The following is a 21,430-nucleotide window of genomic DNA, read 5'->3' on the forward strand; positions in this document are numbered from 1 at the left end:
AAGACCCAAATTAATAGAAATACCACAAACATGGTGAGGAAGGCTTATTATCATTAATGTATGAATTCCCTCCAAATGAATTGATATATTCAATGGAATTCCAGAGCATATCATGGAACTTGACAAGTTGATTCCAAGATTGACATGGAAAACCAAGGGACTGAGACAGTTAAAGTACTCCTTAAGGAAAAGAAGCAAAAGGTAAGGGACTTGCTCTACCAGGTATGAGTTACCAGGAAGCCATGGATGGTGCTATAATGGCTCAGGCAGGGACAAATGACAGATGTAACTTAAGAGAGATTCTCCTTGACCTGTGACAGAAGTGATCTTGTAGATAACCGGGCAAAGGGAAGATTATGTAACAAATGGTGCCAGGACAATTGCTTGCTCATATGGAAAATAGTTAAATTAGATAAATAATTAAATTGATCCCATCCTCATACCATATACAAAAACAAGCTCCAGGTGGATTTAAGACTTAAAAATGAAAGGCAAAAATTTGAATTTTTTTTTAAATAGATTTTACTTTTTAGAGAAGTTTTAGGTTCACAGCAAAATTGAGAGGAATGTACAAAGATTTCCCATACATCTCCTGCCCCCCACCCCCATGCACAGCCTCCCCCATTATCAGCATCAGCCACTGGAGTGGTACATTCATTAAAATTGATAGGCTTACATCGATACATCATAATCACCCAAACTCCACAGTTTACATTTCACTCTTGGTGTTGTACATTCTATGAATTTAAACAAATGTATGCATAACGACATGTATCCACCATTATGGTATCATACAGAGTAGTGTCATCGCCCTAAAAATTCTCTGTGCTTGTGATTGAGTTCCACTTTCAAAGCATTATGGTCTGAGAATATGCAGGGAATAATCTCAATCTTTTGGTATCGGTTGAGACCTGATTTGTGACCCAGTATGTGGTCTATCCTGGAGAAAGTTCCATGTGCGTTCAAGAAGAAACAGCATTCTGTTGTTTTAGGGTAGAATGTTCTGTATATAGCTATGAGGTCCATCTGGTCCAGTGTGTCATTCAAAGCTCTTGTTTCTTTGTTGATTTTCTGCTTAGATGATCTGTCTATTGCTGAGAGTGGAGTGTTGAGGTCTCCTACTATTAGTGTATTATTATCAATATGTCTCTTTATTTTGGTTAACAGTTGGCATATGTAGTTGGCTGCTCCCATGTTGGGGGCATAGATATTTACAATTGTTAGATCCTCTCGTTGGATAGACCCTTTAGGAATGATATAGTGTCCTGGGGCAGCTGGGTGGCTCAGTTGGTTAAGCAACTGCCTTCGGCTCAGGTCGTGATCCTGGAGTCCCGGGATCGAGTCCCACATCGGGCTCCCTGCTTAGCGGGGAGTCTGCTTCTCCCTCTGACCTCTCCCCTCTCATGCTCTCTCTCATTCTCTCTCTCTCTCAAATAAATGGAATCTTAAAGAAAAAAAAAAAAGAATGATATAGTGTCCTTCTGTATCTCTACCTACAGTCTTTAGCTTAAAATCTAATTTGTCTGATATGAGAATTGCTACCCCAGCTTTCTTTTGAGGTCTGTTGGCATGAAAAATAGTTCTCCATCCTTTCACTTTCAGTCTGGATGTATCTGTAGGTTCAAAATGAGTCTCTTGTAGACAGCATATGGATGGGTCATGTCTTTTTATCCAATCTGCAACCCTGTGCCATTTCATGGGAGCATTTAGGCCATTCACGTTGAGAGTGTTATTGAAAGACAGGATTTTATTGTCATCATGTTGCCTGTGAAGTCCTTGTTTCTATAGATTGTCTCTGTAAATTTCTGATCTATATCACTCTTGGGGTCTTTCTCCTTTTATAGAACCACCCCCCTTAATATTTCTTGCAGGGCCAGCTTGGTGGTCACACATTCTTTCAGTTTCTGCTGGTCTTGGAAGCTCCTTGTCTCTCTATCCATTCTGAATGACAGCCTTGCTGGATAAAGTATCCTTCAAAATCCTAGAGGAGAACATAGGCAGTAACCTTTTTGACATTGGCCACAGCAACTTCTTTCAAAACACATCTCCAAAGCCAAGGGAAACAAAAGCGAAAATGAACTTTTGGGACTTCATCAAGATAAAAAGCTTGACACAGCAAAGGAAACAGTCAACAAAACGAAGAGACAACCCACAGAATGGGAGAAAATATTTGCAAATGACACTACAGATAAAGGGCTGGTATCCAAGATCTATAAAGAACTTCTCAAACTCAACCCAAAAAACAAATAATCACATCAAAAAAATGGGCAGACGACATGAACAGACTCTTCTCCAAAGAACACATACAAATGGCTAACCGACACATTTAAAGATGTTCAACATCATTAGCCATCAGGGAAATTCAAATCAAAACCACATTGAGATACCACCTTACACCAGTTAGAATGGCAAAAATTCACAAGACAAGAAACGACAAATGTTGGAGAGGTTGTGGAGAAAGGGGAACCCTCTTACACTGTTGGTGGGAATGCAAATTGGTACAGCCACTTTGGAAAACAGTGTGGCGGTGCCTCAGAAAATTAAAAATAGAGCTACCCTATGACCCAGCAATTGCACTACTGGGTATTTGCCCAAAAACACAGATGCAGTGAAAAGAAGGACCATATGCACCCCAATGTTCATAGCAGCAATGTCCACAATAGCCAAACTGTGGAAAGAGCCGAGACGCCCTTCAACAGATGAATGGATAAAGAAGATGTGGTCCATATATGCAATGGAATATTACTCAGCCATCAGAAAGGACGAATACCCAACATTTGCATCAACATGGATGGAACTGGAGGAGATTATGCTAAGTGAAATAAGTCAAACAGAGAAAGACAATTATCATATGGTTTCACTTATTTATGGGGAACGTAAGGAATAGCATGGAGGATATTAGGAGAAGGAAGGGAAAAATGAAGGAGGGGGAAATCAGAGGGGGAGACGAACCATGAGAGACTATAGCCTCTGGGAATCAAACTGAGGGTTTTAGAGGGGAGGGGGGGAGGGGATGGGTATTAAGGAGGGCACGTATTGCATGGAGCACTGGGTGTTATACACAAACAATGAATCATGGAACACTTCATCTAAAACTAATGATGTACTGTATGGTGACTAACATAACATAATAAAAAAAATTATTAAAAAAAAATCCTCTGTGCTCTGCCTATTTATCCCTCCTTCCCCCAACCTCTGGCAACCACTGATCTTTTACTGTTGCCGTAGTTTTCTTTTCCAGAATGTCATGCAGTCAGGATCATACAGTATGTAGCCTTTTCAAATCGGCTTCTTTCTTAGTAATATGCACTTTGAGTTCCTCCATGTCTTTTCATGGCTTGATAGCTCATTTCTTTTTAGCATTGAATAATATTCCATTGTCTGGATGGACCACAGTTTCTTTATCTATTCACGTACTGAAAGACTTCTTGGTTGCTTCCAAGTTTTGGCAATTATGAACAAAGATGCTATAAACATTGATAGCTCATTTCTTTTTAGCATTGAATAATATTCCATTGTCTGGATGGACCACAGTTTCTTTATCCATTCACGTACTGAAAGACTTCTTGGTTGCTTCCAAGTTTTGGCAATTATGAACAAAGATGCTATAAACATCGGTGGGCAAATTTTGTGTGGACATAAGTTTTCAACCTCTTTGGGTAAATACCAAGGAGTAGGAATGCTGAACCATATGGGAAGAGTATGTTTAGTTTTGTAGGAAACCACCAAACTATCTTCCAAAGTGCCTGTACCATTTTGCATCATCACCAGCGAGGAAATGAGAGTTCCTGTTCTCCCACATCCTCTCCAGCATTTGGTGCTCTCAGTGTTCTGGATTTTGGCCATTCTAATAGGTGTGAAGTGGCATCTCATGGTTGTTTTAATTTGCATTGCCGGGATGACATATCATGTGGAGGCCTACCTGCCATCTGTGTACCTTCTTTGGTGAGGTGTCTGTTAAGATTTTTAGCCCAGGGGTGCCTGGGTGGCTCAGTCGTTAAGCGTCTGCCTTTGGCTCAAGTCATGATCCCGGGGTCCTGGGATCGAGCCCCGCATCGGGCTCCCTGCTTAGTGGGAAGCCTGCTTCTCCTTCTCCCACTCCCCCTGCTTGTGTTCCTGCTCTCACTATCTCTGTCAAGTAAGTAAGTAAGTAAGTAAATAAATAAATAAATAAATAAATAAATAAATAAATAAAAATTAAAAAAAAGATTTTTAGCCCATTTTTCAACTAGGTTGTTTGTTGTTGTTCTTTGTATGTTTTGGATAACAATCTTTTATCAGATGTATCTTTTGTAAATATTTTTCTTAGTCTGTGGTTTGTCTTTTTTTATTCACTTCACAGTCCTTTTTAGAGCAGAACTTTTAAATTTTAATAAAGTCCAACTTATCAATTCTTTCTTTTCTTTTCTGGATTATGCCTTTTTAAAAAATATTTTATTTGTGGGCGCCTGGGTGGCTCAGTCATTAAGCGTCTGCCTTCGGCTCAGGTCATGATCTCAGGGTCCTGGGATCGAGTCCCGCATCGGGCTCCCTGCTCGGCGGGAGGCCTGCTTCTCCCTCTCCTACTCCCCCTGCTTGTGTTCCTGCTCTCACTGTGTCTCTCTCTGTCATACAAATAAATTTTTTTTTATTTTTATATGAAAAAGATAACTCAATAGAAAAAAATAGCCAAAGATATGAACAGACATTCAGAGAGCTTGCAACAGAAAAGGATAATAAACATGTGAAGAGGCACTCTATCTCACTCATAAGTAAGAAAATGAAAATATCCAGGCTAGAGTGGAACAGGGGCATACACCGGCTGGATTGGTGAAAAATAACACTGTGGACAATACAATTCAAAGGCAACTCTAACACTGCTCATGGGAGTGTGAAGTTTACCACTCTGTAAAACAACTTGGTGTTCTCTTACAAAGTCAGACATCGGCCCACTCCAAACCCAGCAATCCACCGCAAGGCAGACACCCCAGAGTATCCCTGGCACATGTCCGCCAGGAGACATGTCCGGGAACGTTCAGCGCAGTCCTTTCTGCAACAGTGAGTGACCCACAAATCGTGGGGGGACTAGGGCTTTGTAGCAGATTCAAACCACAACGGAGGCTCCCTGGAGAGGCAGAGCTTGCTCCCCAAGGTCGCAAAGACACGAGTGTTATGGTTGTGTTTTCTATTTTTATTTTTGCCATAAAGTTCTTAATCTCTGTATCAAAAGCTACATGTATTCCTTATAGAGAATTAGGAAAACACTGGAAAAGTCTGTGATAGGCAGACTTCAAAGATGGCCCCCAACAATCCCCACCTCTGGTGCTCATGCCCTCGTGTAAATCCCTCCTCAGGAAGGTGGGAAGGGCCTTGTGACGGCCTTCTAGCCAATGGGAAATGGCTAAAGGAATGAGCTGTCCATTCTATGATAAGGTTACAAAAGACGTCTTCTCTCTCTCTCTCTCTCTCTCTCTCTCTCTCTCTGTCTCTTTCTCTCTCTCTCTCTGTCTCCCCTCTCCTTGGCTTCCTCATCTTGATGGAGTAAGCTGCGGACAATGACATGGGTAAGCTTGGAAGCGGAGCCTGCCTCAGCCAAGCCTCAACATGACTACAGCTGCGCTGGCATCTTGACCACAGCCACTGAGACCCAAGGCAGAGGACCCAGCTAAGCCACACAGGAGTCCTGCCCCACAGAAACGGTAAGATAATAACCACTACTGTTTCAAGCCGCCGGGTTTGGGGGCAATTTGTCCCACAGTGATCAATAGCTAATATAGGACTAACAAGGAAGACAGGAGGAAAGAGGCAGATAGGGAGGAAGGTAGGAGGGAAGGAGGGAAGGAGGGGAGGGAGGGAGGGAGGGAAGGAAGGAAGGAAGGAAGGAAGGAAGGAAGGAAGGAAGGAAGGAAGGAAGGAAGAAAGGAAGGAAGGAAGGAAGGAAAGAAAAATTGCCTAGAAAAGAATGGAATCTTACCACTTAGGGACAATCATTGATGGACATTTTGATTATTTTTTTTTCATTTTTTAAAAATTTTTTTATTCTTATGTTAATCCCCATACATTACATCATTAGTTTTAGATGTAGTGTTCCATGATTCATTGTTTGTGCATAACACCCTGTGCTCCATGCTGAATGTGCCCTCCTCAATACCCATCACCAGGCTAACCCATCCTCCCACCCCCCTCCCCTCTAGAACCCTCAGTTTGTTTTTCAGAGTCCATCGTCTCTCATGGTTCGTCTACCCCTCCGATTTCCCCCCCTTCATTCTTCCCCTCCTGCTACCTTCTTCTTCTTCTTCTTTTTTTTTTTCTTAACATATATGGCATTATTTGTTTCAGAGGTACAGATCTGAGATTCAACAGTCTTGCACAATTCACAGCACTTACCAGAGCACATACCCTCCCCAGTGTCTATCACCCAGTCACCCCATCCCTTCCACCCCATCCCCCACTCCAGCAACCTTCAGTTTGTTTCCTGCGATTAAGAATTCCTCATATCAGTGAGGTCATATGATACATGTCTTTCTCTGTTTGACTTATTTCTCTCAACATAATACCCTCCAGTTCCATCCACATTGTTGCAAATGGCAAGATCTCATTCCTTTTGATGGCTGCATAATATTCCATTGTGTATATATACACCACATCTTCTTTATCCATTCATCTGTCGATGGACATCTTGGCTCTTTCCACAGTTTGGCTATTGTGGACATTGCTGCTATAAACATCGGGGTGCACGTACCCTTTCGGATCCCTACTTTTGTATCTTTGGGGTAAATACCCAGTAGTGCAATTGCTGGATCATATGGTAGCTCTATTTTCAGCTTTTTGAGGAACCTCCATACTGTTTTCCAGAGTGGCTGCACCAGCTTGCATTCCCACCAACAGTGTAGGAGGGTTCCCTTCTCTCCACATCCCCGCCAACATCTGTCGTTTCCTGACTTGTTAATTTTAGCCATTCTGACTGGTGTGAGGTGGTATCTCATTGAGGTTTTGATTTGGATTTCCCTGATGCCGAGAGATATTGAGCACTTTTTCATGTGTCTGTTGGCCATTTGGATGTCTTCTTTAGGAAAATGTCTGTTCATGTCTTCTGCCCATTTCTTGATTGGATTCTTTGTTCTTTGGGTGTTGAGTTTGATGAGTTCTTTATAGATTTTGGATACCAGCCCTTTATCTGATATGTCATTTGCAAATATCTTCTCCCATTCTGTCAGTTGTCTTTTGGTTTTGTTGACTGTTTCCTTTGCTTTGCAAAAGCTTTTTATCTTGATGAAGTCCCAATAGTTCATTTTTGCCCTTGCTTCCCTTGCCTTTGGCAATGTTTCTAGGAAGAAGTTGCTTCGGCTGAGGTCAAAGAGGTTGCTGCCTGTGTTCTCCTTTAGGATTTTGATGGACTCCCGTCTCACATTGAGGTCTTTCAAACATTTGGAGTCTATTTTTGTGTGTGGTGTAAGGAAATGGTCCAGTTTCATTCTTCTGCATGTGGCTATCCAATTTTCCCAACACCATTTGCTGAAGAGACTGTCTTTTTTCCATTGGACATTCTTTCCTGCTTTGTCAAAGATTAGTTGACCATAGAGTTGAGGGTCCATTTCTGGGCTCTCTATTCTGTTCTATTGATCTATGTGCCTGTTTTTGTGCCAGTACCATACTGTCTTGATGATGACAGCTTTGTAATAGAGATAGAAGTCTGGAATTGTGATGCTGCCAGCTTTGCTTTTCTTTTTCAACATTCCTCTGGCTATGCGGGGTCTTTTCTGGTTCCATACAAATTTTAGGATTATTTGTTCCATTTCTTTGAAAAAAGTGGATGGTATTTTGATGGGGATTGCATTGAATGTGTAGATTGCTCTAGGTAGCATTGACATCTTCACAATATTTGTTCTTCCAATCCATGAGCATGGAAAGTTTTTCCATTTCTTTGTGTCTTCCTCAATTTCTTTCATGAGTATTTTATAGTTTTCTGAGTACAGATCCTTTGCCTCTTTGGTTAGATTTATTCCTAGGTATCTTATGGTTTTGGGTGCCATTGTAAATGGGATCGACTCCTTAATTTCTCTTTCTTCTGTCTTGTTGTTGGTGTATAGGAATGCCACTGACTTCTGTGCATTGATTTTATATCCTGCCACTTTACTGAATTCCTGTATGAGTTCTAGCTGTTTTGAGGTGGAGTCTTTGGGGTTTTCCACATAAAGTATCATATCATCTGCAAAGAGTGAGAGTTTGACTTCTTCTTTGCCGATTTGGATGCCTTTTATTTCTTTTTGTTGTCTGATTGCTGTGGCTAGGACTTCCAATACTATGTTGAATAGCAGTGGTGATAGTGGACATCCCTGCCGCGTTCCTGACCTTAGGGGGAAAGCTCTCAGTTTTTCCTCATTGAGAATGATACTCGCTGTAGGTTTTTCATAGATGGCTTTTATGATATTGAGGTATGTACCCTCTATGCCTATACTCTGAAGAGTTTTGATCAAGAAAGGATGCTGTACTTTGTCAAATGCTTTTTCTGCATCTATTGAGAGGATCATATAATTCTTGTTCTTTCTTTTGTTAATGTATTGTATCACGTTGATTGATTTGCGGATGTTGAACCGACCTTGCAGCCCAGGGATAAATCCCACTTAGTCGTGGTGAATAATCCTTTTAAGGTACTGTTGGATCCTATTGGCTAGTATTTTGGTGAGAATTTTTGCATCCATGTTCATCAGGATATTGGTCTGTAATTCTCCTTTTTGATGGGGTCTTTGGTTTTGGGATCAAGGTAATGCTGGCCTCATAAAATGAGTTTGGAAGTTTTCCTTCCATTTCTATTTTTTGGAACAGTTTCAGAAGAATAGGTATTAATTCTTCTTGAAATGTTTGGTAGAATTCCCCTGGGAAGCCATCTGGCCCTGGGCTTTTGTTTTTTGGGAGATTTTTGATGACTGCTTCAATTTCCTTAGTGTTTATAGGTCTGTGCAGGTTTTCTATTTCTTCCTGGTTCAGTTTTGGTAGTTGATACATCTCTAGGAATGCATCCATTTCTTCCAGGTTATCTAATTTGCTGGCATAGAGTTGCTCATAATATGTTCTTATAATTGTTTGTGTTTCTTTGGTGTTGGTTGTGATCTCTCCTCTTTCATTCATGATTTTGTTGATTTGGGTCATTTCTCTTTTCTTTTTGATAAGTCTGGCCAGGGGTTTATCAATCTTGTTAATTCTTTCAAAGAACCAGCTCCTAGTTTCATTGATCTGTTCTACTGTTCTTTTGGTTTCTATTTCATTGATTTCTGCTCTGATCTTTATTATTTCTCTTCTCCTGCTGGGTTTAGGCTTTATTTGCTGTTCTTTCTCCAGCTCCTTTAGGTTTAGGGTTAGATTGTGTACTTGAGACCTTTCTTGTTTCTTGAGAAAGGCTTGTATTGCTATATATTTTCCTCTTAGGACTGCCTTTGCTGCATCCCAAAGATTTTGAATAGTTGTGTTTTCATTTTCATTGGTTCCCATGAATTTTTTAAATTCTTCTTTAATTTCCTGGTTGACCCATTCATTCTTCAGTAGGATGCTCTTTAGCCTCCATGTATTTGAGTTCTTTCCGACTTTCCTCTTGTGATTGAGTTCTAGTTTCAAAGCATTGTGGTCTGAAAATAGGCAGGGAATGATCCCAGTCTTTTGGTACCGGTTAAGACCTGATTTATGACCTAGGATGTGATCTATTCTGGAGAATGTTCCATGGGCACTAGAGAAGAATGTGTATTCTGTTGCTTTGGGATGGAATGTTCTGAATGTGTCTGTGAAGTCCATTTGGTCCAGTGTGTCATTTAAAGTCTTTATTTCCTTGTTGATCTTTTGCTTAGACGATCTGTCCATTTCAGTGAGGGGGGTGTTAAAGTCCCCCACTACTATTGTATTGTTGTCGATGTGTTTCTTTGCTTTTGTTATTAATTGCCTTATATAATTGGCTGCTCCCATGTTAGGGGCATAGATATTTACAATTGTTAGATCTTCTTGTTGGATAGACCCTTTAAGTAGGATATAGTGTCCTTCCTCATCTCTTATTACAGTCTTTGGTTTAAAATCTAATTTGTCTGATATAAGGATTGCCACCCCAGCTTTCTTTTGGTGTCCATTAGCATGGTAAATGGTTTTCCACCCCCTCACTTTCAATCTGGGGGTGTCTTTGGTTCTAAAATGAGTCTCTTGCAGACAGCATATCGATGGGTCTTGTTTTTTAATCCAATCTGATAGCCTGTGTCTTTTGATTGGGGCATTTAGCCCATTTACATTCAGGGTAACTATTGAAAGATAGGAATTTAGTGCCATTGTATTGCCTGTAAGGTGACTGTTACTGTATATCGTCTGTGTTCCTTTCTGGTCTATGTTGCTTTTAGGGTCTCTCTTTGCTTAGAGGACCCCTTTCAAGATTTCTTGTAGGGCTGGGTTTTGTGTTTGCAAATTCCTTTAGTTTTTGTTTGTCCTGGAAGCTTTTTATCTCTCCTTCAATTTTCAATGACAGCCTAGCTGGATATAGTATTCTTGGCTGCATATTTTTCTCATTTAATGCTCTGAATATATCCTGCCAGTCCTTTCTGGCCTGCCAGGTCTCTGTGGATAGGTCTGTTGCCAATCTAATGTTCCTACCATTGTAGGTTACATATCTCTTCTCCCGAGCTGCTTTCAGGATTTTCTCTTTGTCTATGAGACTCGTAAGTTTTACTATTAGATGTCGGGGTGTTGACCTATTTTTATTGATTTTGAGAGGGGTTCTCTGTGCTTCCTGGATTTTGATGCCTGTTTCCTTCCCCAATTTAGGGAAGTTCTCTGCTATAATTTGCTCCATTATACTTTCTGCCCCTCTCTCTCTTTCTTCTTCTTCTGGGATCCCAATTATTCTAATGTTGTTTCGTCTTATGGTATCGCTTATCTCTCGAATTCTGCCCTCGTGATCCAGTAGTTGTTTATCTCTCTTTTTCTCAGCTTCTTTATTTTCCATCATTTGGTCTTCTATATCACTGATTCTCTCTTCTGCCTCATTTATCCTAGCAGTTAGTGCCCCCATATTACATTTTGATTATTTTTTTTCAGGAGACAAATTTTTTAAGTCATTTTTGAAGAACCAAGAAGTAGATGAAACCAACACTCTCCTAGTCTCTGTTCCCAATTTCCTTTCATGTGGTGCCACACCCACACCCACCCCACCCCCATCCCCAGCTCAGGCCCTCATGCCATCCACACAAAGTCAAGCTCAAGTTCTTAGCCTTCAGGAATGGCGGGCATTTATAGGGCATTCACACTGCTCCAGGCCCTGTACACATTCTTTCCATACATCGGCTCATTCAGTTTTCACCATCAACATGCCAGGTAGGTGCTGAGCTTCTCTCCATTTCACAGGTGAGGGAACTGAGGCAGAGGGCTGAAGACACCTCCAAGCTCAGCTTTAGGCATTGCACTTCTCTGCTCTGTCAGAGAAGGGTCGGTCGGCATGGTGCCAGCGCCCTTCATACACCAGCCCCACCCCTACATTCTCCCCACACTGCAGGCACACTGAGCCCCTCATGGCACCCCTACACCTGCCCCAGGTTGCGTGGCCACGCTGTGTGCCAGACCTTCAGCTGGGGGAACGGGTGGTGGGGGTGGGGGCAAGCTCTGGGGTCCCAGGGGCTCCTGGCTAGGAGGAGGGTGATTTCCTCAGCCAGAGGATCTGGGGTCCCATTGCGGACTCCCCCAAGTCTTCCTTGACAAGGACACCAATCCACATCTACTGAACTCCACTAATGGGTGTCCCTGCCTGTCCCCACCCCTCGGTGTAGGCACTGGCTTTACCACGTGCTCCCAGCCTGGTCCACCTACAATGGGGGCCAGGAGCAGGATGGCTGGGTTGTCATTCCCTAGGGGGACACTGACCTGGGCCTTGGTGCGCTGACTCTCTGGATTGGGGAGATAGCCAGGGTCAGTGTGGACAGAGTCCTTGAACTACCCCTCCCACTGCACCGCACAGCCCAGCGCAGGGGCCCTATCTGTCTATACCAGCCAGCCAGGTATACCAACCATGGCTCGGGCCTCTGGCTCCAGCCCCCAGAGCAGCCTGTGCTCAGACACTTGCCTGCAGGCCAGCAGGGGTGCCCCACGGGAAGTCCCAGGCCAGCCCGGGGGACAGGGGACGGGGGGTGCAGCAGGCCGTCTCCGAGGGCTGGAGAGTGGTGGACCAGCTTGGGCCACTCCGGACAGGCTACATGACTTGGGTCATGAGGGAAGCCTGGTCTCATGGAAATGAGGTTTCCTCGCTTCCTAGGTTGTTGTGAGGTTTGGGGGCCACTCAGTAGTGACGGGGCACTCAGCCTGTGCCCGACAGGAGTTCCTGGCTGAGGGGCGCCGCACTGGAACCAGGGGCCTTTCTGCGGGTTACACACTGACCTGGACAGACCGAAATGTAGGAAACGCCCTTGTTTCTCTGCCAAAGTCTGTGCACAGCTGTTCAAGTTCATGCCCACAAAGCCGAGGTGAGAAGCCAGGCCTCCCCAGCCGCCCAGGTGCCATGGCAGGAGGAGGGGACAAGAGAGGGACACGCTGTGTGTTTAGTACAGCAGGAAAATGAAGAAGGGACCCAATCAACAATGGGAAGACTGAGACTGGGGACCAAGGTGGGGGCAGCCACAGCGCCTGGCCTGTGGCCTGTTCACTCAGCTCGCTCGGCCCCACATGGCTTCTCACCAGGGGCGGGGAGAAGGGTGCAGACCAGCGGGTCTGCCACCTGCCAGGGCTTGATAACCACCCTCTCTGCCAGAGGGGGAAACTGAGGCTCAGAGCAGTGAGGCCCAGCTGGGAAGTGGCACCACTGGGATTGGACCTGGAATGTATGTTCTTTCCTTTGGCTGTTTTCCAGGCCCTCTCAGGTCCCTAAACAAGGGACTTTCATAAACAGAAGGGGGTTTTCACTGTGAATGGGGGGAGCAACCATGCGTGCTGTTATAAGACAATCCGGAGCTGATCTTCCTGTAATTTCTGCAGAGGCAGCACTGAGAGCTTGAGCCCCAGACAAGTGACCGCATCCCTCCAACTCCTGAATTCAGCATTTCCTTCCCAACGGTCCCAGGCTGGATAGCACCTAGCGTCTGCAACTCTCACATTCAGTGGCTCACACAATCCTTACGGGAAGGGGGACTGCTCTGCGGACACTCAGCTGGCCATGTGTGGTTTAAGCCTCACCACACCCCAGCAGCGTGCATGTTAATGTTCCCATTTTACAAATGGGTAAACTGAGGCTCAGAGACTTGCCCATGCTCCCTGCTTTCACACTGAGTGGCCATCTGCTGAGAAGGAGACACTGGGAGGAAGAGGGCAAACCCCCTGACTGCAGCATCAGAACGCCCGCCGTCTTCCGTGGTTGGCAACTTCCGGACCCCCACACCCATTCCAGGCCTTCCAAGCCCTCTGGAAGCTGTGTGAGCTCCACCAACCAGGCAGCAGTGCCCAGAGAGGCCAGCGCCACAGCACTCAAGAGGCCATGGGTGCTAGGGAAGCGAGTGAGTTTGGGGTCAGACAGTCCTGGGTTTGAATTTCCTGGCTTTGTCACCTTGAATTTGCATGACCCTGAAACCTCAGTTTACTCATCTCTAAAATGGGCACGATGTTCATGAGAAATCACAGGAGGACCTGGCACACAGTAGCCGGGGACATGATACCTCCCTGACTCCAGCCACAAGCATCACAGAAAGCCCTCGATGGGTTTCAATATTCATCTCAAGTCAGTGGGATTCTGTCTGAATATAATCAATGTGCTTCCCATTACAGGAAAAGAACTTTCCAAATGCAGGATGAAAATCACAAGCAGCGTTTGTAAGGGCAGCTCTGGACGTGGTGCCCACCCCCCTGGGTCTGCTCCTGTGTCTATGGCCCTTTGTACTCCTGGGGGCTCTGAGCCCAGTGGCAGAGGGCATGGCTGGGGCAGGGGTGTGGAACACGTGTGTGCTGGGAGGAGGTCAGGGGAGCAGCGCTGTGGAGGAGGTGGTGCCAACCCCATCCGTGTTTCCGCAAGAGAATTCAGGCCACAGTCAGGCTGGTGGCTGCACAGGAGGTGGGATGACAGTGCAGGCCGGGGGGCTGTTAAGAGCAGGTAGGAAGCACGGGGGCGGGGTCCCAGAGCCAGGCTGCCTGCGTTTGAATCCTGGCTCCCTCACCTACGAGCCGTGGTGGCTTCTGGGGCTTACTGGACCTCGCAGAGCCTCAGCTATCCCTTCTGTAAAATGGGAAGAAGAGCCCTGCCTGCCTCATAAGGCTGATGAATGAGTTATGTGTAGGCAGTGGGGTGGAAACATCAGCCGTTGTCGTGGGAAGTGGGCGGCGCGTGGAATGTCTCACTGAAGGAGGAGCTCACTCTCAGAAGAGTCAGGTGGCTTCAGATGACATCGGCCCGTCTCTCTCCTTCATCCCTCGACCTCTCTGTCTCCTGCCTCCCTTCCACAGCTCCAGACGGCCCCCCACCCCAGACTTTTACTGCCACTCTACCATGGCCCAGGGTCCGACAGCCAGTGACACTTTGAAAGAAATGTCCCAGACACTCGTGTGGGCACCATACTAGGACCACAGATGTCCAGCCTGGGAGGAAGGAAGCCGGGGGCCACTACTATTACTGATGACAATGACACTAACCATGTCCACTTGCCGAACGTCGCTAGACCATTTTGTGTAACCAGAGCCTGGTGCAGGCTCAGCACATAGTAGGTGTTCAGTTGGTATTTGTTGGGTGGATGGATGGACGGATGGATGAATAACCACCAGCAATATGTCCAGCTATGTGCTAAGTAATTACATACTTCCATGGTCTTTCACGTTTAATCCCTCCAACCACCCTATGGAGCGGGTATTACCCCATTTCACAGATGAGGGACCTGAGGCTCAGTTGGCCAAGGCCCCCCAGATGGCCAACAGCAGGGACAGGTTTCCCACGTCAGCCTCTCCCACGCCAGAGCCTGTCCCATCACACGTGGGTTATTACGCACCCGTGGAGGGAGGCTTGGCTGAGAGGTGGGGAGATAACAAACTGCATCAGCAACCAGGTGTGGGTCATGAAGTCTAGGGCCTAGCCTTCCTTCCAGGGCACACCTGCTGTGTGACCTCGGGCAAGTCACACACCCTCTCTGAGCTCCATTGCCTCAATGCTGAAAGGAGAGGGTCCTGTCTGCCCTGTGATAATTCATCTGTGGTGAGGCCCTGGGGAACCCTCGCCTTGAGTCCAGGCTCATCCCAGGACCACTCAGGTCTAACCCCTCCAGCTTCTCCCCGGGCAACGGCTACAGAGGCTGCAGCCCGAAGCCTGAGCCAACCACATGTCCTGTGTCGTCAGTGGGCCTGTCCCCCGCCCCCAGAATGTCCCTGCTCACCCGTAGACATCCAGCGGAGTCTCGGTGCCCAGCACACACACGGCATAGATGGACTGCCCCGGGGTCACATGGATCACTGCGCCCTGGGCCATAGTCCCGCCAGCCTGTCCCTCCAGTTGCAGGAATTCCCTTGGCTGGTTCCTTTATACGGCCCAGCAGAGCCATGAGTCAGCACCTGTGGTTTACAGGCCGCTTAGCCCCTCCCCACTCAGCTCCCGGGGCGGGTACTCTCTCCACTCTCCCAGCCCAGGAGCTGCCCCTCCGACCCTCGTGAGTGTCAATGCCAGAGTCACGGCAGGCTGGCTCTGTCAGTCTCCTGGGAAGGGCCAGGGGCTCAGGAAGCCTGGGGGTGCAGGTCTGGGTCCTCATGTCACAGCCCCCTGCGCACCTGGGGCCGTGAACACCTGGGTCCATCCAACATGGGTATCAGAGAGGAAGAGGCAAGAAATGCAGGGAGCTCGGGAGATTGTAGCTAGGGGTCACCCCTGAGCTACACACTCGAGGACCAAGCTGGCTTGGGACGGGTCTCCCCAGGCTGGGCCACCCATGTGACAGCTCACCTTCTGTGCATCAGGTAGCTCTCTCTGCCCCTCATGTGGACTGACCCACTGAGGCAGGCTTGTGGGGTAAACGCTATCATTATTCCCCCACCTGGTCCTCGCGGCAGCTGTCTGAGGTCACAGTCACTATGATTCCCATGTTACAGAAGAAACTGAGGCACAGAGAAGCCAAGTAATACTCACAAGGCTCCACAATGGGTAGATTTGGCATCCGGGCCCCAGACCTCCTTCTTGAGGCTCGGAGCCCATCTTCTGTGCCAGCAGATGATGTGGCCACCTGACGCTCCAGCACGTCCACACAGCAGGTCTTAACAAACCCACTTTCTCCAGGTGGTCACAGGATTAGGACTAGTTTGAGCTTCGGATGGAAGCTGGGGGAGGGGGCTGTCCACTGCCAGACTTGAGAAGGCCCTCACCACCAGATCCGGTCATCCTGGGCACAGGAGACTAAGGCACAGAGAGGGCTGTGGCATGCCCCCTGTCACACAGCAAGTCAGCCGCAGGGGCCGGGCTCTACCCCAAGCATAAGGTCTCCTGGGGTGATTTTCTATCTTTCCTTTTTCCCCCGTTTTTCTTCAGCATTTGGGGGTTTGCATTGGCTATGAATAAGCCGCAGAGAGAACAAACCTAAAGTAGTTTTATTAAATCCACAAATATTTCTTGATTGCCTACTGTTTGCTAGGTCCTTTTCGGGGCACCGAGGATACAAAGTGAACAAAGACAAATATCCTGCCTTCACAGAGCTTTGTTACTAGAAAGAGATAGCCAATAGGCAATAAATATAATAAGGAATTACATAGTATGTTAGCATTGTGGAAAAGTGAAACAATAGGGCATGGCAAGGGGTGGATTGCCATTTCAAATAGGGTGGTCCGAGGAGGGGACATCTGAGCAGACTAGAGGGAGGTGACAATGTGGATATTTGGGGGAGAAGATGCAAAGGCCCTGAGGCAGGGACATGCCTGGGGAGGGGCTGGAAGGCAGTGGAGGAGGAGGAGGGAGGGAGGGCAGTGCTAGGAGGTGGGGGCGCGGGTCACAAAAGGCCTTGCAGGAGTTGTGAGGACTTTGGCATCTACCCCAAGTGACATGGGGAGACATGGGGATATTTTGAGCAGAGGAGGCCCACAGTCTGATCTGTCTGGTTGCTGCGGGAGAATCAACCGCGGGGAGACCAGTGAGGAGGTTGCTGCCCTCCGGCAGGTGGTAGGAGATGGGGCACAGGGCACGGTGCTGGCCGTGGAGGAGGGGAGAAGCAGTTAGGTTCTGGACATACCCTGACAGTACAGCCAATAGGATTTGCAGGTGGGCCGGATAGGGGGCATCAGCAAAAGCGAGGAATCAAGGAGTTCTCCAAGGTCCAGGGAGGCCTGAGCCCCTGGAGGAACGGAGCTGGCACCAACTGAGAGGGAGGACTGGGGGGGCGGGGAATGGCTGCAGGCGGTATGGCTATCAGGAGTTTGGTCCTGGCCATGCCGAGTGTGAGCTGTCTATTCGAGTCTGTGTGGGGACGCCCTGTAGGCTGTTGGTTGGACACATGATTCTGGGGTTTGAGAGGATCAGGCTGGGAATGATAAATCTGTGGGATGTCAACATCTAGAGCTTCTCTGGGGAATGAGCGTGGACAGACAAAGGAGAAGCCCCGGGATCCTCCACCCGAGACCGAGAGGAGCCACCTGCAGGAAGGGACGCAAGAGAGGTGCATTCCTGCTGTTTGCTATTTCACAGGGTGACGCCTCGTCAAACACCCACGCCTGCACGCCCGCACACAGGGAAAGCAGCCGTCCTCCGGAAGCAAAGCCTTTTTGCAGACTCACGGGCTCTGGCGTGGCAGGGCAGGGACGAAAGGCTCTGCAATTGGCAGGGGGGCTGAGGGCAGACAGACCTGCAGGGAGCACGGGCACCGCCCGCCCCAGCAGCTCCAGGTGCATCACTGCCCTGCTGCTCCCCGTCAGAGTTCGGCTGCATCACAAAACAGCCTAGGCTGGGGGCTTAAACAACAGAAATGTATTTTCTCACAGTTCTGGAGGCTGGGAGTCCTGGATCATAGTGCCAGCGCGGTGGTGTTCTGGGGGGGACCCTCCTCCTGGCTTGCAGATGGCTGTCTTCTTGCTGTGCTCTGGCATGACAGGGGGAGAGAGGAGAGAGAGACATGGACAGAGCTAGTTCTCTGGTGTCTCTTTAGGGAAGCCCACCCTCACAACGGATTACCTACCGTGACCCCCTCTCCAAAAACCACGTTGGGGGGTTAGGGCTTCAACTTAGGAATTTGGGGGGAGCCACGATTCAGTCCGCAGCACTGTTGGACGCAGAGGCTGTTTGCAGATTTCTGGTATATAAACCACGTTTCGATGCATAAATTGCCTCCATGTCTGGGCACCTGGGTGAATCAGTCAGTTAGGCATCTGACTCTTGGTTTCAGCTCAGGTCATGATCTCAGCGTCGTGGGATCGAGCCCCGCGTTGGGCTCCATGCTCAGCGCAGGGTCTGCTTGGGATTCTTCCTCCCTCTCCCTCTACCCCTCCGCCTGCCCTCTCTCTCTCGCTCTCTCAAACAAATAAATAAAATATTAAAAAAAAACAACAAATTGTGTCCATGGCTGTGGCTATTTTGCAGGAACTTCATGGGTTGATCTTTGCTCCTCTTTATTCCCTTACAGGGCATTTTGTTTTTTTCCTGAAATTTGTGACAGCTTATCATTATGTGTGTGTGTTTAAATGTCTGTCCCCGAATCAACCATGAGGGCAGGGCTTCTCTAGGTTTCAGTTGCACCTCCGGTGCCTAGAAAAGCTCCTGACTCCTAGTAGGTGCTCACTAAACACTGTGGCTGAAGAAGACCAGAGTGTTGTTTTCTGGCACCCAGCCCAGCACTGGACCCAGGGCAGGGCCCCTGAGACAACTTCCTGCAAGGATCCCTCAGAACCCAGCCTGGTTGTTACCTCATGGAAGGCATTGACCTTGGGAAGTTTGGGAAGCAAACTGTCTGGTACATGAGGGCAGCTGGCTCAAAGCCTAGGCCAGAAACGCCACAGGAAGGGGCCCCTCTCCCCGCAGAAAAGCAGAATCACTGGTGGGGCTGCTCAGTGGAGGAAGCAAGGCTGTGTTGGGGTTGCCCAATGCCCTCTGGCACCTGGGCCCCAGCAACTGGCCTGGATATATGCCCTTCCTCCAGGAGATTGTGATGACATCATTTTGGGAGGAGGCACTGGCATCAGGGCCTCTCCCTGAGCCCCCGGGACTGGGTGTAGTGTTGCACTGTGTTTGGAGTGGATGGCTGAGCCATTCCTTCAGTGCCGTTCGCTTACAGATAGAGTTCATTTATGTAGCTCTTCACTCAACAAATACTTATCAAATGCCTCCTAAGAGTCTGGCACTCTCTTAGAGGCTAGGTTAGGCTTTATTTAAAATAGATTTACAAGGACCCAGGGTGATAACAGAGACCACGGTCTATTATGCATCCGCTACGGGCCAAACTTGTCACCAGGTCCTTGGCTATATTATTTCCAGTTATCAAGATAACCCAGTGGGCAGGACTTACAATCTCGTTTCTAAAGAGGAGTGGAGCCCCGTGTTCAAGGTCACCTGGCTCCTGAACAGGTTTCAAACCCAGCTTTCCCTAATGTGCTCTGCTCTCTGGTGCAGTCCTTGCCCACGCCAGGCCACTGACACTGATCCTTGCATAGACTTTAATGTCTGACTTACGCTCTCCCCACTTTCCAGATGAGGAAATCGAGTCTTGGAAGGCTTACATAACTTGCCCAAGGTTATGCAGACCAGAAGTGGTGACACTTGGATATAACTTTGTCCCTTGTCCCACTCTGCCTGCCACGCAGCTGCCTCCTGTTCAGGTCACTTGGCCGATGGGTTCTGAAACCCCTTCCAGCACAAAGAACCCCCAACTTCTCCATAACTTCAAGCAGAAAATTGGGAGTATGTCTAGATCATCCAGATTGGGAGAAACTGGCAAATCTTTCCCCCCACTAAGGTGTTTGTCTGAGTATACCATGCAGGTAGTGGTGGGGGTGGAGGGGTCCTTGCACCCTCTCTCTGCTCCCCCATCTCTGTCTGGCCCAGCACCTCTCTGCTTTTCTTCACAGAACCCTTGTAAGCTCTGGAAAGATTCATGGGCACGCAGGGTAACATCATGACTGACAGATGCCAGGCCCCACCCTGCACCATTTTTACTGTGCCCATTCAGGCGGACCCCACAGCAGCCTGGTGAAGGGAGGACACCCACTAGTCATCGATGGGTGAGCATTATGCCAGGGGGCAGAGACGGGAGGTGGGATGCAGGTCTGTCCGCATGGATAGCCTGCTAACTTCCACGATGCCATCTTTGAGGAAAGGAAGGGGACCCAGCCAGATGAAGGTCAGGGCATCTGCATTCCTTTTCTGGAGCTGGCTTCTACTCTGTCTTTGATCCCAGGTGCCCACATTCCTTCTCCAGCACCAGAATTTCTCTTGGGGACCATGAGAATGTCAGCACCCCAAAAACAGGGACTTTCCTTTGTATTCATGTCTACGCGCCTAGTACTTGAAGTAGTATCTGGTGCAGAGAAGGTGCACGAGAAATACTGTATATTTTTTTTTAAGATTTTATTTATTTATTTATTTATTTATTTATTTATTTATTTGAGACAGAGAGAATGAGAGAGAGAGAGCACATGAGAGGGGGGAGGGTCAGAGGGAGAAGCAGACTCCCCGCCGAGCAGGGAGCCCGATGCGGGACTCGATCCCGGGACTCCAGGATCATGACCTGAGCCGAAGGCAGTCGCCCAACCGACTGAGCCACCCAGGCACCCTGTATATTTTTTTTATATATTTTTTTTTACTTTATCAACCTTTTTAAAAATTTTTTTATTGTTATGTTAGTCACCATACATTACATCATTAGTTTTTTGTTTGTTTGTTTGTTTGTTTTTTGCAAGACAACAAATTCTTTTATTTGCCATTGAAAAGCAACGCAGGTATCCAGAGATAGGGTGTACTCTCTAATCTGACCTCCTCGCCGGGGTAATGCCACAAAGGCTTTGTTGTTCATGGCTGTAGGCACAGCAGCTTCTCAAAGAAAAAGAGGGTTTCCTACAAAGACTTACGTGAGGCTGACGGGGGAGAGGACAACTAGAATGGAAACAGTATGAGGGCACTCAGCTTCCCTAACCAAGTTCAACGTTGACACACATTTCCCTGAGGTAGAAATACCCAAATGTTACAGAGCTAAGACTATCTGCCTTTAACCCCTTTTCAGTATCAACAAAATTTGGGGATTCTTTTCAGGAAAGCATCTGTAACTTTTGTTTAAGGAACAGGATGGCGATGGCAGATATTTAAGGCCATTTATCTATCAGCTCTGTCTTCCCCTTGACTATCTTACTTAATGCCTCCTACCTACCCAACTTAATGCCTACCTACCTACCTGTCTCTGATAGAGACAGACTATCTGACTTCAGGCTATTTCCAGGCCTCCCTTGAGAGGAAACACTGTACATAAGTTCCTCCTCACACTTTTTTCTCAGGAGTTCCACGGTCAAG

The 21,430-nt window shown here is 47.4% G+C and overlaps 1 protein-coding gene across 3 annotated transcripts in view; it reads right to left on the reverse strand.

The window, feature by feature from the left end:
- Positions 1-15,502, reverse strand: part of PADI4 (peptidyl arginine deiminase 4) — a 40,893-nt gene extending 25,391 nt beyond the window's left edge. For all 3 annotated transcript variants that reach the window (XM_035019665.1, XM_035019664.1, XM_035019663.1), the window contains exon 1: positions 15,342-15,502. In XM_035019665.1, coding sequence (XP_034875556.1) covers positions 15,342-15,433 — 92 coding nt within the window. In that variant the 5' untranslated portion in view covers positions 15,434-15,502. The remainder of the gene's footprint in view (positions 1-15,341) is intronic.
- Positions 15,503-21,430: the final 5,928 nt, after the last annotated feature.

The sequence above is a fragment of the Mirounga leonina genome, unplaced genomic scaffold (assembly GCF_011800145.1).
Source record: "Mirounga leonina isolate KUSES-001 unplaced genomic scaffold, KU_Mleo_1.0 Mir_173, whole genome shotgun sequence".
Classification (NCBI taxonomy): Eukaryota; Metazoa; Chordata; class Mammalia; order Carnivora; family Phocidae; genus Mirounga; species Mirounga leonina.